General features: G+C 38.1%; 2 protein-coding genes across 3 annotated transcripts in view; one reads left to right on the top strand and one right to left on the bottom strand.

Annotated features, from left to right (window-relative positions):
• The window catches only part of LOC106871926 (uncharacterized), a 169858-nt gene that overhangs the window by 417 nt on the left and 154441 nt on the right, over positions 1 to 15000 (top strand). The window contains exon 1 of one of the 2 annotated variants that reach the window (XM_089361582.1): positions 1 to 357. This exon is cut by the window's left edge and continues 417 nt beyond it. The gene's annotated coding sequence lies outside the window, so the exon portion shown is untranslated. The remainder of the gene's footprint in view (positions 358 to 15000) is intronic. The other variant, XM_052972576.2, reaches the window with a different exon arrangement.
• LOC149132847 (uncharacterized) lies at positions 4375 to 5849 on the bottom strand (the record flags this gene model as incomplete). Its single annotated transcript, XM_089362072.1, is given in 2 exon segments — positions 4375 to 4479; positions 5799 to 5849. Coding segments are annotated over 2 exon segments (156 nt in total), but the record flags the coding sequence as incomplete, so codon positions are not given.

Here is a 15000-nt window from a genome sequence, read left to right as displayed (position 1 = left end):
GATAGATAGAAAAGGACATCTCTGTGAGACAGACAAGACAGAGTCAGGGAGACGAAGCGTAAGAGAGGGAGAGTGAAAATAGAGTAGACTCCAGACGGAAAGACAGAGTAAACGTATAGGAAGGGGGAGAAAAAGTAGGAGGAAGAGGAAAAGGAAGAGTGTGAGGGAAAGCAAAAGCAGCGAGTGAGAGAGAAAGAGGGGGAAAGAGTGAGTGAGTGAAGCCGGAGTTAAAGGGAGATAATAAGCTGCGACTTGATAATTTCCTCAATATCCGGGAACTTGAAATGGCGGCACTCTGTACTATACACTCGTACAACGACCCAGTTGATGTAACAAAAATAACATCAGGTCTTTCCTGTGAGTATTTACTACTTTCATATATACTTCTTTCTTTGGCGTCTACATTTTCGTTACATTACTGGTCTGCCTGTCGATCTAACAAAAGAAACTTTACACAGATCCGTACTATTCACTTCATTCAATACTTCGCATCTTTCTCTCTCTTCCTCTCTCTCTCTCTCTCAGTATATATCTATCTATCTATCTATATATGCATACATACGTATTCATGCATCCCCCACATTCTTTCTCATTACATATGTATACATATATATATATATCTATAAATGTGATGTTTGTGTTTCTGATTTGTGTCTCATTTATTCATTCATTTATTATATGAAGCTTTTTTCGCTCCATCAAAAATGAAAACTGTTGTGTAATTAAGTGATGTATGAAAACAAGTATATATATATATATATATATATATATATATATATATATATGTTGATGTGTTGAATTGATACATCCACTATAGATGTGACACAATTGTGGTCAGAAATTTATCTGATGATGATGAAATTAAGTGTGGTACAAACGATTACTATGTCATGTATAACACATCATATACATACAGTTCTGCATCTGGTGTTTGATGTGTACAAAAGTACACTGCATACACATTTCATTGTGATGTGCACCGGTGTACACGAAACGACGGAGCAAAAACACTTCGTACATGATACATAGTTTCACTTCATCTGAGGTGGGTGGGTGATAGTAATGTGTGCAGGGTTACTATAGGTGTTCTGTTTTAATAAATATAGAGTTTAACTGCGTCTAAAGATGTGTTTGCAGGGGTACTTTACATGTCCAGTTCTAACAGATATACGCATGCAGTTAAGCTTTTGATTGGAAGGTGTGGAGTGTAGGAAACTCACTTATACAGTCCAGCATATGATAATGACGGGGTTTGTGTCTGCATGTACATGTACACACACACACACACACACACACACACACACAACACACACACACACACACACACACACACACACACACATACATACATATTGTTTAGCATCGGATGGAGCTGCGGTGTGTTCTGAAATATTTTGTCCACCTAAATAACACGTACAGTATTTAACGTTGGTGTTCTTTGTACACAAGTATATATATTTAACCGTAACATCACTTCACATACACCGACATATACCACTTATTGCATACATGTACTATCCTGACTAAATACCGAATATACATACATACAACATGCACACCATTCTGAACACACTGCATGACGTTTAGCCGGTCAGTGTCTTAATTACTGATGTTAAACATTAACCATGAAAATTGGATGGAATCTGAAGGTGTTTTCTTTCTCCTTTTTCAACCCACCTTACACCCTTTCCGTCTGTGTATCTATGTGATTATCTATGTATGGTTGAATCCGATCGTGTGTTTTCTTCATATCATGTCCTAATGTTTGTGTTTGTACATCTCTATAAACTGATTGTCTATACGTAATCTGTGTAATCTGTTTCTACTTGTTATTGTGTGTGTGTGTTAGTGACAGAGAAGTCTTGTGCATGTTTTGTATATCCCATTTAGTTTCTACGAATGTATGTATTTGCTCACCTGTTCCTATGTACATTCAGATGTGTTATGTCTCGAAAAGCATTTTAAAAGATTTGGATTGTTACTGCAACTAGACACGGAGGTGGCAATGTCTTAAGGATGGTACTAATAATTTTATCACCAGTAGTAGTAGTAGTAGTTTTTGTTAGGATAATTCGATAGTTCGATGTTGGGTTAAGAGGAATTAAGAAGGAAGGGTGATCTAAATATCTGAAAAGAACAGATACCCCACTCCCACACAAAGAGTGTCTAGAGTGAAAATTACCATAGTTTATACTTTGATGTATTATTGTTTTAAAATAAGTAGATTTTCATTATAATTTGTAGGTTTGTTTCCTTGAAAATATGAAATATATTTGCAATACAATGTTACTAAGTCATATGTACATCTGTATATTATGGTAAACCCACTCGTACACACACACAGTATATCTTCAAATCAGCTACCCACTCCCTTTATATATGCATAAATGTATGTGTGTACTCAAATAACTTGCGTATGACCTGCACAGTTAGCATAATACATACATAACACATGTGCGCTCACGCATATATGTATATATATATATATATATATATAAAGAGAGAGAGAGTGTACGTTTGGCTATGCAAGCATGTGTCTATTCATACACTTGCATAATGTGTTCATACTTATAGTGTGTGTGTGTGTGTGTGTGTGTATTGATCATTAAAGCAACAAAAACAATGTAAACTGGCTTGTGAAGTGAAAAAAAGTTGGGAAGGAGGTCTGTGAAGCTATATTGTGGTGCTGGTATATTGGCAGCAGCGGTGGTGGTGGTGGTGTTATCAACGACCTAGTGAGCAGTGATGCTGCTGCTGTTGGTATGGTCTGTGGTGTGGGTGTTGGTGCGATGTTACCACTGGTTTGATATCATTAGCAGACAGGTTCTGTTGCTTAGCTCAGCCTCGCCACAATAGCTCCATTGATTTTTCAGTGAAATTATTTCTTTTGTAAAATTCTAAGGTGCCTGCCTTCCTGTCTCTTAATATATGTACCTGCTAGCCTCTCTTGGACTAATTGTCTTAGCCACCATGCAGGCACCATCACTTTCTGTTACATCCATCTCTCATCATTCTGCAATTTCTATATCCATCCATCCATCTTCATCTAGCCAGCCATGTCTTTCTCTGTCTATCTCTCTTACCTCTTTCACTCTCTATCAATCTCTCTCAATCCATCCATCTTTCTTTCCACCCCTCTCTCTGTAGTCATCCCCCTCTCTCTCCATCCATCCATCCATCCATCCATCCATCATCTATTTGTCTATTTACCTATCTATCTCCTATCTACCCAGTCATCTCTTTAAAGCCATCCATTCATTTCTCTCCCTATTCATCCATTCATCTCTCTCTCTCTCACTCATCCATTCACTCATCTCCCTATCTATCCATTTATCTGTCTCTCTCTCTCTCTCTCTCTCTGTCCATTAATTCATTACTCTCTCTGTCTATCCATTATCTCTCTCTCTCTACTTCTATTCATTCATCTCTTCCTCGATGCGTGTATATTTCTAGCCATTCATCTTCCTCGCTCTTATACTACTATCATTCATCTCTCTTTTTCTCTGCATATCAATCCATTCATCTCTCACACCTTCCATCCATTTATCTGTCTCCATATTTCTAGTCATTCATCTCTCATCTAGCCATCCTTTTCTCTGTCCACTTATCCCCTCATGGGTCTCTTTTTATCTCTGTCCAACTGTCCATCCTTTCATCTCTCTATTCATCCATCCAACTCTTAATCCATCTCTCTATCTCTCCATCCATGATCCATTCATCCATCCATTTAGCCATTCATCCATCTCTCTGCAAACTCTAACTCTTCATCCATCCAACCAACCATATCCTACGCTTCTCATACCCCCCCCCCCCCCTTCCATGCATCTCTCTCCCTCCTTCCAACCATTTATCCATATTTCCATCTCTCTTTCTCTCTCCATCTCTCTTTCTCTCTCCATCTCTCTTTCTCTCTCCATCTCTCTCTCTCTCCATCTCTCTTCTCTCTCCTTCTCTAGCCATTTGTCTTTCCCTGACCATCCATTCTTTCAATTTTTTTTACATCTCTAACCTTCCCCTCTCTATCTCTCTGCCTATCTCCATCCATCTTTATCCATCCCCGTCAGATTCTCTCTTCCTAATCATCCATCTCTCTGTTCACCCATCGCTCCATTGCCATCCATCCATCCTTCACTCTCTCTCTCTCTCTCCATTTCTCTTTCTTTCTCCTATCTTACCAATACATCCTTTTCTCCTTCCTCCTCCACCCATCTCCTTCTATCAATCTATCCATCTCTCTCAGTCTGTCTATCTTCATCCATCTCTACCGCCATCAATCCCTCTTTCTCTTTCTCCCTCCTCTCCTCTATCAAGCCATCTATTTCTCTCAATATATCTATCTTCATCCATCTCTCCTTCTCTCCATCATCTCTCTCTTTACCCATCCTTCTCTCTCTCCCCATCCATTCTTCTCTCTCTCTCCGAAATCATTCTTCTCTCTCTCTCCGAAATCATTCTTCTCTCTCTCTCCGAAATCATTCTTCTCTCTCTCCCCATCCATCCTCTCTCTCTCTCTCTCTCTCCATTCATTCTTATCTCTGTCCATCCATCCATTCATCCATCTCCTCATCTCCATCCTTCCATTCATCCATCTCCTCATCTCCATCCTTCCATCTCTCCCTCCCCCTCCCCTTTTTCTCCATCCATTTCTCTTCATCCTTCTCCCCCCTCTCTCTCTCTTCCCTTCCATTCATCTTTCTTTCTCCCTCCATTCATACATCTCCATCCATTTCTTTCTCTTCTTTCATCCATCCCTTTCCCATCCATCCATCCATCCATCCCTCTCCCTATCTTGATCCCTTTATCCATCTCTATTCTATATTTCTCTCTCAATCCATTTCTTTCCATCCATCTCTTCCTCTCTCTCCTTCCATTAATCTATCTCTCCATACATCTCTCTCTCTCTTTCCTTCTCCGTCCTCTTTATCCTTCCATCAGTTTCTCTCCATCCACCAATCCATTTCTCTCTCTCTCTCTCTCCCCCCATTGATCTATTTTTCTCTCCCTACCCATCCATTGATTCATCTTTGTCTCCACCTTCTCTCTCTCTCTGTCCATTCATCCATCTCTCTCTCTCTGTCCATTCATCCATCTCTCTCTCTCTGTCCATTCATCCATCTCTCTCTCTCTGTCCATTCATCCATCTCTCTCTCTCTCCATCCATCTCTCTCTCTCTCTCTCTCGTTATCCATCTCTCTCTCCTTATCCATTCATCTATTTTTCTCTCCCTCCTTCCATCTATCTCACTCTCTCTCCATTCCTCAGTTTTTCTCTGCATTCATCCATTTCTCTTTCTCCTTCCCTCTCTCCATCTCTCTCTCCATCCATCTCTCTCTCTCTCTCTCTCTCTCTCTCTCTCTCTCTGTCTCCATCCATTTATCCACCTGTCTCTCTATCCATTCATCCATCTCTCTCCGTCCATTCACCCTTCTCTCTCCAGTCCATGCATCACTTTTCTTTTCCATCTCTGTATCTTCCTCTATCTCTCCATCTATCCATCCACCCGTCAATCTCTCTCTATCCACCCATCCATCCATCTCTCTCTCTCCATTCACCAATTTTTCTCTCCCTACCCATCCATCTCTTTTTCTCCATCCATTGATTCATCTCTGTCTGCACCATCCATCTCTCTCTGTCCATTCATCCATGTGTCTCTCTCCATCCCTCTCCCTCTCTCTCTCTCTCCATCCATCCTTCTCTCTTGTCCCTGCATCACTTTACCTTTCCATCTCTGTATCCCTGCATCTTTCCTTATCTTTCTCTCTCTCTCTTTCTCCATGTCTCTCTATCCACCCATCCATCCATCTCTCTCTCTCTCTATCCATTCATTTCTCCCTCTCTCCATTCATCTATTTTTCTCTCCCTACCCATCCATCTCTTTTTCTCCATCCATCTGTCTCTCCTTATCCATTCATCCATTCATTTCTCTCTCTCCATTCATCAATTTTTCTCCTTCCATCGATCCATCTCCGTCTCCTTCTATCGATCCATCTCTGTCTTTTTCTATCGATCTCTCTGTCTTCTATCGATCTATCTCTGTCTTCTGTCGATCTATCTCTGTCTTCTATCGATCTATCTCTGTCTCCTATCGATCCATCTCTGTCTCCTTCTAGCGATCCATCTCTGCCTTCTTCTAGCGATCCATCTCTGTCTTCTATCGATCCATTTCTGTCTCCTTCTAGTGATCCATCCATCTCTCTCTCCATCCATCGATCCATCTCTGTCTCCTATCAATCCATCTCAGTCTCCTTATATCGATCCATCTCTCTCTCCATCCATCCATCCATCTCTGTCTCCTTCTATTGATCCATCTCTGTCTCCATCCATCTATCTCTCTCTGTCAATTCATCCATCTCTGTCTCCATCCATCCATCTCTCTCTGTCAATTCCATCTCTGTCTCCATCCATCCAGCCATCTCACTCTCCATCCATTCATCCACCTGTCTCTCTCTCTCAATCCATCCACACTGTCACATCTATATGTAAACCTGATGTTAACCTGCAGTTTCACATGGTTGCTGGTCATCTCACTTTGGTCTGTCACTTGGTACTAATCACAGAGACTTAACGTACAAGCGCATATCACTATAATCCCCTGACGTACAAGGTGTCTTGAGTGACTTCATTTGTCATTCCATTTATTCAAAAATCCTATGGTGATAGAAGAGTGGCAATGTGTGCAGACCTAAACAGTTGGAAGTCTATCTTTTGTCTATCACCTAAGCTTCAAACCATGCAGATCTGCAAGAGGACTGAAATGTCATCTGTGAGGTCATGGATAGAAAGTCAGAAATGCTATTGATGAGGAAGCGTAAGGAGGTAGCAGTTATCTCTGAGCAATCATCATCTATGTACATATGTCTATGTATATATGTATGCATGAATATATGTATATTTATGTAGGTATGTGTATGTATGGTTATGTAGGTATGTGTATGTATGGTTATGTAGGTATGTGTATGTATGGTTACGTAGGTATGTGTATGTATGGTTATGTAGGTATGTGTATGTATTGTTATGTAGGTATGTGTGTGTATATATATATGTAAGCATGTGTATGTATATATAGATATGTGTGTATATATTTGTAAGTGTGTATTTGTAATTATGTGTATATACATATATGTATGTCTATAAATTTATATATATTTGTACATGCATATATACATGTGTATGTATCATATATATATATCTTTCTATATGTATGCATGTATATATATGTGTATTTGTATATGTACGTGTATATATTGTGGTGTCTGGGGTGAGTCATTTTGTTTTTATGCCTTATTTAACACACCGGTTTAATTTCCACTCATTTACTTATTTATATAAGTATTTATTTATTTTTTCTAAAATTTTTGTTGCTTCTTGCAACCCCTTCAATATGCGTATGTGTATGTATATATATATATATATATGTGTTTGTAAGTACATGTTTGCATGTGTATTTGTATGTATGTATATATAAGCACTCACAAAGACAGTGCATCTAGAACTTAGTTTCACAGATTTAGATGGGTCATCTTGACAACCACATTTTGCCAGTCATCTTGGTCCCTTTCATCTCTTCCTTGAAATCAGCCTTTACCTCATTGTCTCATGTCCTTCTAGGTGTTCTGCAAAGTCCACCTGGCTGAAGTAATCAGTGCTTCTTTATGCAGCTGTCCTTATCCACATGCATTACAGTGCATTCTTCGTTTTTGCACACTACATCTGATTCCTCTTATGCCCAGTTTTTTTTCCTGAACACATTTGTACTTTGTTGTCCATACACACTTACATTGCACATCTAATGGAGTATGCTCGCTTCATTTCTCTCTTATCTTCTCAAGTCCTCTACATTCAAGGCCCATGTTTCACTATCTAACACTTGTGCTACACAATCTGCCCTTCACTCTGAGGGGGAAATACCTTTGTTGTAACAGCAGTAGTAGCTCCCTGAACTTTCTCCAACCCATTCTTGCTGAGGATACTTTCAGATCTACATTTCCCTTGCTAATTACATCTAGGAAACAAAAGGTATCAGCTACTAGTGAACCATCTGGACTTTCAAGAGAGTCTGTTTCCAGTGTTCTCATTCTCTGCATTGCTCCAATGCCTCTATCACATATTAAAATTATGTTCTCTTCAAATCTGCCTGTGATTCCACTATATCTATTGTATGTCACAGCTTAAAATGGATATAAAGTATGAAGTTTATACCTACTCCTTTTCTGCATATCAAGCAAAGCCATTTCCCTGAAAGTATATAGGTCTTATCTTCTCTCCTACTTTTAAAACCTTTGTTTTCGTTTACTTTATCTAAACACTTGATTCAAGGTTTAGCTTTCATGTCTTGAATTTCCTAGCTAATTCTCTTGCAGATTCACCAAGAACTAGATCAACAGCATATAGGCAGCCAGTCTTGAACTGTTATGATGGCCTGTAGGTCTATGATGACTGAAGCTTGATGGATTCGAACTCTCAGGCTTAATTTGTCACTGAAGTTGTTGATCCTTACTGAATCTTTGTGCATAGTTTTTTGCGGCTCTCACCAGCCATTTGTCAATACCTAGTTTTCTTAGTGATTACTTGATTACTGATTACTGTGACCACCAGATTTCTGTACTTGGTACCCTATGTCTTCTTCACTTTTGACCCAATATTTCTCATGCAGTTGCCTTACTAAGAAGATGCTTTCATGGTGTCTCTTCCGGGCACAAAGCTAAGCTGTAACTCATCAAGGCCTACTCTATTAGCCATCATTTAGACTATGATTCTCTTCATGATCTGATACAGTAATTTGATTTCTCTGTAGTTGTTTCTCTCTAAGGCATCTCTTTGCTTTTTTTGCAGTTCATGACAATACTCCTACATAAGCCTTTGGGTATGCATATCTCTTCCTCTCTACCTCACACTTAACCAAGTATACTTGCCACCTAGCTACCCTTCTAACCATTCCAGGTTTTGTGAGCCAGTACCTCAGTTTTTATCACCTTCTCAACTGTATCATTCCACCACCTTCAGCTTGACTGAAACGTTGCTTCAGTTGCATGTTTAAACTGTATCCTTAATCAAATAATTTTATAGTAATTCCTAATTTCAGTGAATCCTTGGTATTCTGAGTATGCTTGTTGTTCTCCCTTTCTACAATGCCTCAGATGGGCTAACCAGGAGAGCTGGGAGACAAAATGTTAGGGTTAACGTGATCATGAAAATTTTCAACCATCCACTCCTGGGTTGTGATGATTGTATGAAAAGGAGCAGAGTCTTCCTGGGACATGTACGACTTCCCCTGAGCAACTCCTTTGATTTAGGGTTTGACAACCATCTCCATTATCTTGTACAGCGGTCAGCTGAAAAGTTCATAGGCTGACCCAGATACTCTCATGGAATGTGACCAGATGAGGTTTATTTTTCAATGTAGTCCCTCTTGTGGTTCACACACTTCTTCCATCAGTGTTGCAGTGCTTGCATCCCATTGGTGAAAAAGCTTTCATCCTGTTTAAAAAGAAAAATCATCAACAGCAGATATAACATCATCATCACTGTGATACTGGTTCCTAGCTAAGTGCTTTTTCATGTTGGGGGAACAGATGATAGTCAGTTGGGGCCAAATTAGGAGAATAAGGAGGGTGATTAATCAGTTAAAAGCCACAATCATGCATAATAGCCATTAAAACCAAGTGCTTGAGTGCTGGAGTCCTGATGATGACTCCTTGCATCAGTTTTCTTAGGTGTTTGGTATTGAGAGCCTTTTGTAACTGCCTAGGTAAGTTGGCATAGTACTCTCCATTGACGTAGAGGCCTTTTTGAAGATAGTCAATAAACAGTGCTTTTTGCATCCCAGAAGACTGAGGCCATCACATTCCCTGCTGATGAAACAACCTTAGCCTTCTTTGGAGCAGGTGAGAAGGGATGTTTCTACTGCATGGTTTGTCTCTTTGTCTATGGCTCAAAGTATGAAGCCAGCACTCCTCCTGGATGAGAAAATGTTCAAGGAAACCAGCTGGATCCGTCTCAATATCAGATTTTCCTGTGTTTGATCAAACTGGTGTGCTTTTGATCAGGTGTCAGATGTGGCTCCCACTGAGCAGAAGCCTTCATGCCAAATTCATTGTGCAGAATATTCTCAGTTCTCTCATGGGATATACCAATATCATTGGCTATTTGATTTATAGTCAATCACCTGTCATCCATCAGTATTTGATGAACACGATTATTTCTTTCCCCTCTGAAATTCGCTGCCCATTTTTTGCACTGTTGATAAAGTTGGAGTATTATTCTCTAATGTAACAACCATGTCAGCATGAATGTCCTTAGAGGTTGAATCCTTTTTTTGCAGATACTTGATAATACTATCATGCCAAATTTTGTCTATTTTCAAGAGAAGTTGCTACTATTTACTTTTGAAGTGTTCTTTGAATAGTCAGATGATAATTTACCTGGAAATAATTAATTAATAAGAAGAGTTGAAATTGATGCATGCAAGATTTCACAGCTTTAACACCACTCCTTCATAGTCACCCTATTAACTTCTCAGCCCATACTTGTAGACTGCCATATTGATCCTAAGACCTTACAGGAAAAAGTGTGAAGGTATCACATGGTTCTCATTTTTTGATGCCCAAGACCATCACTTGGTATGCATAAAAATAGCAACTTCAGCGGGGCTGATGCAGAACCATCTCTCATTCTTCTTCCTCTCCACTTTTCAGTCATGGACAGAATTCTTCTCGTCAGAGAGGAATTGAGCATGCTGGTGTTTGTTCAACTAATGCTTTGACCAGATCGCATGGTTCTCCTGGGTCTTATTGGACATGAACTGTCCTCTTCTAGCTGTTGACTTCAACATAAGGAGATGGTTGGCAATGGCCCTCATTGATCTGTTAGGACTTTCATTCATGATGCTTAGGACAAACTTGACCTTTTCGACAATTTCTAACCATTGAGAACATCTTTTTTCTTTTGGCCATGGGAGGTACATTCCCAGTAGAGGCCAGGAGTTCTTTTCTTATGTTAAATATGATATGTAAACACACACACATTAGTGAATGGAAAAAGCACTTCCTTATAGGTGTTATTAACACACATATATATATATATATATATATATATATATATATATATATTTAAAAAAATTTCTATTTGTTTTTTCAAGTATATAATACTGTATGAAGGATTTCTATATCTTATTCTACTCTTTCTATCACTGCTTCTCTCTCTCTCTCTCTACATACACACACATACATATGTACATATAGTTTACTGGTCCATTAAGGATTAACAAAGAAATAGGGTCAACAAAAGCACTCTATCCAATGAGAGATAAATATTTAATGTAAACAGTATTTAGAATAAGAGCTACTAATAGTTTCTTGCCATAGAGACACTGAGGTGAGACAGATTTATATAATGAGCTTTGTGACTGAGTAATCTGCAGGCGTTGGGCAAATGGTGATTTTTATCTGTTGTTTTGTGTGTATATTGATGTGGACCATGATTAGTGATAAAAACTGTTCAATTAGTACCAGCATGGGAAAAACATGCAAGATGATGGCATATAAGATGTAAATGATTATGATGTTTTTAAAATATAAGCTTGATATTTATGTATGTCTGCATGTATGCATTATTCCCTATTGGTAAAAGATGCAGGGCAAATCAAGAGCCAAGAATCTCAATACATTTATCAAAAAGGCTTCTGCACATGCAGGTCTCGTATCCTGGATCCATCCATGATTATTTCACCAATGAATAATAAAAAAGAAAGCTATGTATTCATATGTTGAGTTTTATTTATCATTTTTCTACTACCAAACTTTTATATATATATATATATATATGTGTGTGCATACAAATGTATATATGTATATCTATGTGTGTATATATATATATATATAAATGAAATATTCAAACACTGAGATTTGAAGTTAGATGTCACTACTGTTCATATCATCTGTGGATAAATTCAAAATTTGATGATATCACCTGTAGTAGCATGGGTGGAATGCAGTTATGATAGCTTTAAGGAGCTATGAAATATAAATCTGCACAAAGCGTAATGATGCTTAATGAGCATCTACCTGCTAGAAATAAGAGCCAAATCTTAAATAATCCACCGTAGCGCACCAGTATAACAGAGAAAAACAGTATGCGAGGAAAACAGAAAGAATTAAAACATTTAACAGCACAAATAAAAATATTATGCAATTAGGCATATCCACAAACCAGGTTTCGACTTTTGGTTATATATATATATATATATATATATATATATATATATATACATACACACGCACACACACACACAGAGATATTTATACATGTACACACCCATACGACGCACATCTTTATATGGGCATACATAATTATACACCCATATATACATGCACCAATATAGACACAAAACCATTTCTATATTACACATGTATGGATATAAATGTATACATACATATATATATATATATATATATATATATATATATATATATATATATACGGTTTAGATATAGATTCAAGGCTTGAATATGGTACTTATGCTTCAGTCGGTCTGTTTGGATGATGTGGCTGTGATCGTTGTCGGTTAGGCATAATCTATAACAGCGTTTCTCAACCTTATCATTTCGGGGCCCCTGTTTTGATTAGAGCCTCCAGTTGTATGAAAATCCACCCCCCCCCCTGTCAGAAAACAGCTTCAGGAGTTGTGAAGAATGATTTTGTACGTAGTCTGTTTCTGAGAGCTATTCTATTGGACCTCTGTGTAATCATTAAAACATTGATTTAATTATGAATGTAGAAAGAAATTATGCATTAATCTCCATTTTTGTAAGCAGTTGTATCCGTAAAAAATTTTATTTGCAGAGAGCAGGAATTGAAAGAAGATATATGAAATGGAAGTGTGTGTGTGTATGTGAGAGAGAAAGAGGGTGAAAAAGAGAGATAGAGTGAGTGAGTGAAGGAAGGTGTGTGTCTTGATGATTGACATACTTGTACGTAGTCTGTTTCTGAGAGCTATTCTGCTGGACCTCTGTCTCATCATTAAAATATTGATTTAATTATGAACATAGAAAGAAATTATACATTAATCCCTATTTTTGTAAGCAGTTGTATCCATAAAAAATTTTATTTGCAGAGAGCAGAAATTGAAAGAAGATATATGAAATGGATGTGTGTATGTATGTATGTGTGTGTGTACATGTGTGCATGCGTGCTTGCGCGTGTATATGTGAGAAAGAAAGTCCTCAAAACATCCTACTGTCTTAATCTGAAAATTCTACGTATTATGTAGTTTGAATGAGAAAATGTAACTAAAGATTAAGATTATTAACCCCACAAAGAGGTGAAAGAAGAGAGACAGCATAGTGAAAGTTTTGGCTGACAGTCATCCTGTACTCCCCTTGTTGTTAGCGAAATGGTATATGCCGGCTGTGTGAGCAACTGGTTGTTTTAATGGCGGAACAAACAGGGGTATTCCATTAGAAAAGTTTTAATCCATTTTCTTGGTAACTATGAGGGCTAGGAAAAAAATACAAACCACATTCCAATCTATGCACCCGTCTCCACATGTGTGCCATTTTTCATGCAAATCCACCCAGCCGTTTGGCTGTGGACCTCAAGACAACAAAGAATACAACAATTGCCCATGTCCAATTTATATTATAGATGTACACATATATATATATGTGTGTGCATATATATGTGCGTATATATATATATATATATATATATATATGTACATATGTGTATATGTACATATATATATATATATATATATATATACACACATCATCATCTTCATCGTTTAACGTCCGCTTTCCATGCTAGTATGGGTTGGACAATGATGATGATGATGCTACATATATATAGACTGGAGCCTGGTGTTGCCATCCGGTTTCACCAGTCCTCAGTCAAATCGTCCAACCCATGCTAGCATGGAAAGCGGATGTATGTATACGTATGTATATCTATATGCGTATATATATATATATATATATATATATATATATATATATATATATATATATATTTATTTATTTATGGGTTTCAGCCAAGTCGCTGCGGTCATGCTGGAGCACCACCGTGATTTTCTGTCTTTATGCTGTGCTCTCTTCATGTTCCTTGCATGACTCTTCTCCCCCACCTGATATGGTCCAATCAAGAGTTTTGATGGCACATCTGGTGTATAAGAGAATTTGACATCGCTGCCCTAAACTGCGTCTCATTTCGAGCCATTGGTTCGTCTGGTATCGTGGAGAGGAAAGCGCCGAGTTTTGTCTTGAAGACCTCCGCATCCATGTCTTGCAGGTCTCTCAAATGTTTTGGCAGGGCATTGAAGAGTTGAGGTCCTCTCAAACCGAGGCTGCTGCAATATCTCGTTCTTATGTGAGATGCAGTGGACGGCACCTTTGGCACCATGCAGTGGCGACCCGTGCGGGCATTCCTGTAGTACTTGATGCCAAAGTTTGGCACCAGTCCTTCCAGTATTTTCCATATGTATATTATTACATATCGGATCTTTTTTAAAACGGGGGCCACATTTTTCATTAACGAAACACTTTGAAACTTGGAATACTGGTAGAATGTGTCATATAAAACATCTTTTTCTCTTATTCTTCTTAAAAAAAAAAGAAATCCATAAGTTATTCCATGTGAAAGTTGTCATATTTCTGTAATTTCAACCAATCACTGACGTCCATTCAGCCGATATACCTTAAGTGCCGACTACATAAACAAACGATTAACCCTAACCCTAACTCTAACCCTAACTCTAGCCCTAAGGTTAGGGTTAAAGCAAATTTAAAATGGAAAAAGCAAATAAAACGAAGGTATGGAGATTAAATACGCTTTACATCGCTTAATCAGCCAAAGGAGTAAATGTAAACAACTGAATACTTGTCAGTGATTGGTTGAAATTATCGAAATAAGACAATTTTTTACATGAAATAAATTCGAATAGAAAAATATTTTTCTGTTCTATAACACAAAATAGATAAGTATACGAAGTTTGAAAGTCTTTCCGTA

Source organism: Octopus bimaculoides, chromosome 13 (genome assembly GCF_046866305.1).
Source record: "Octopus bimaculoides isolate indiv1 chromosome 13, ASM4686630v1, whole genome shotgun sequence".
Classification (NCBI taxonomy): domain Eukaryota; kingdom Metazoa; phylum Mollusca; class Cephalopoda; order Octopoda; family Octopodidae; genus Octopus; species Octopus bimaculoides.
The sequence above is the reverse complement of the archived record's forward strand: the minus strand, read 5'-3'. Positions and strand labels throughout refer to the sequence as shown.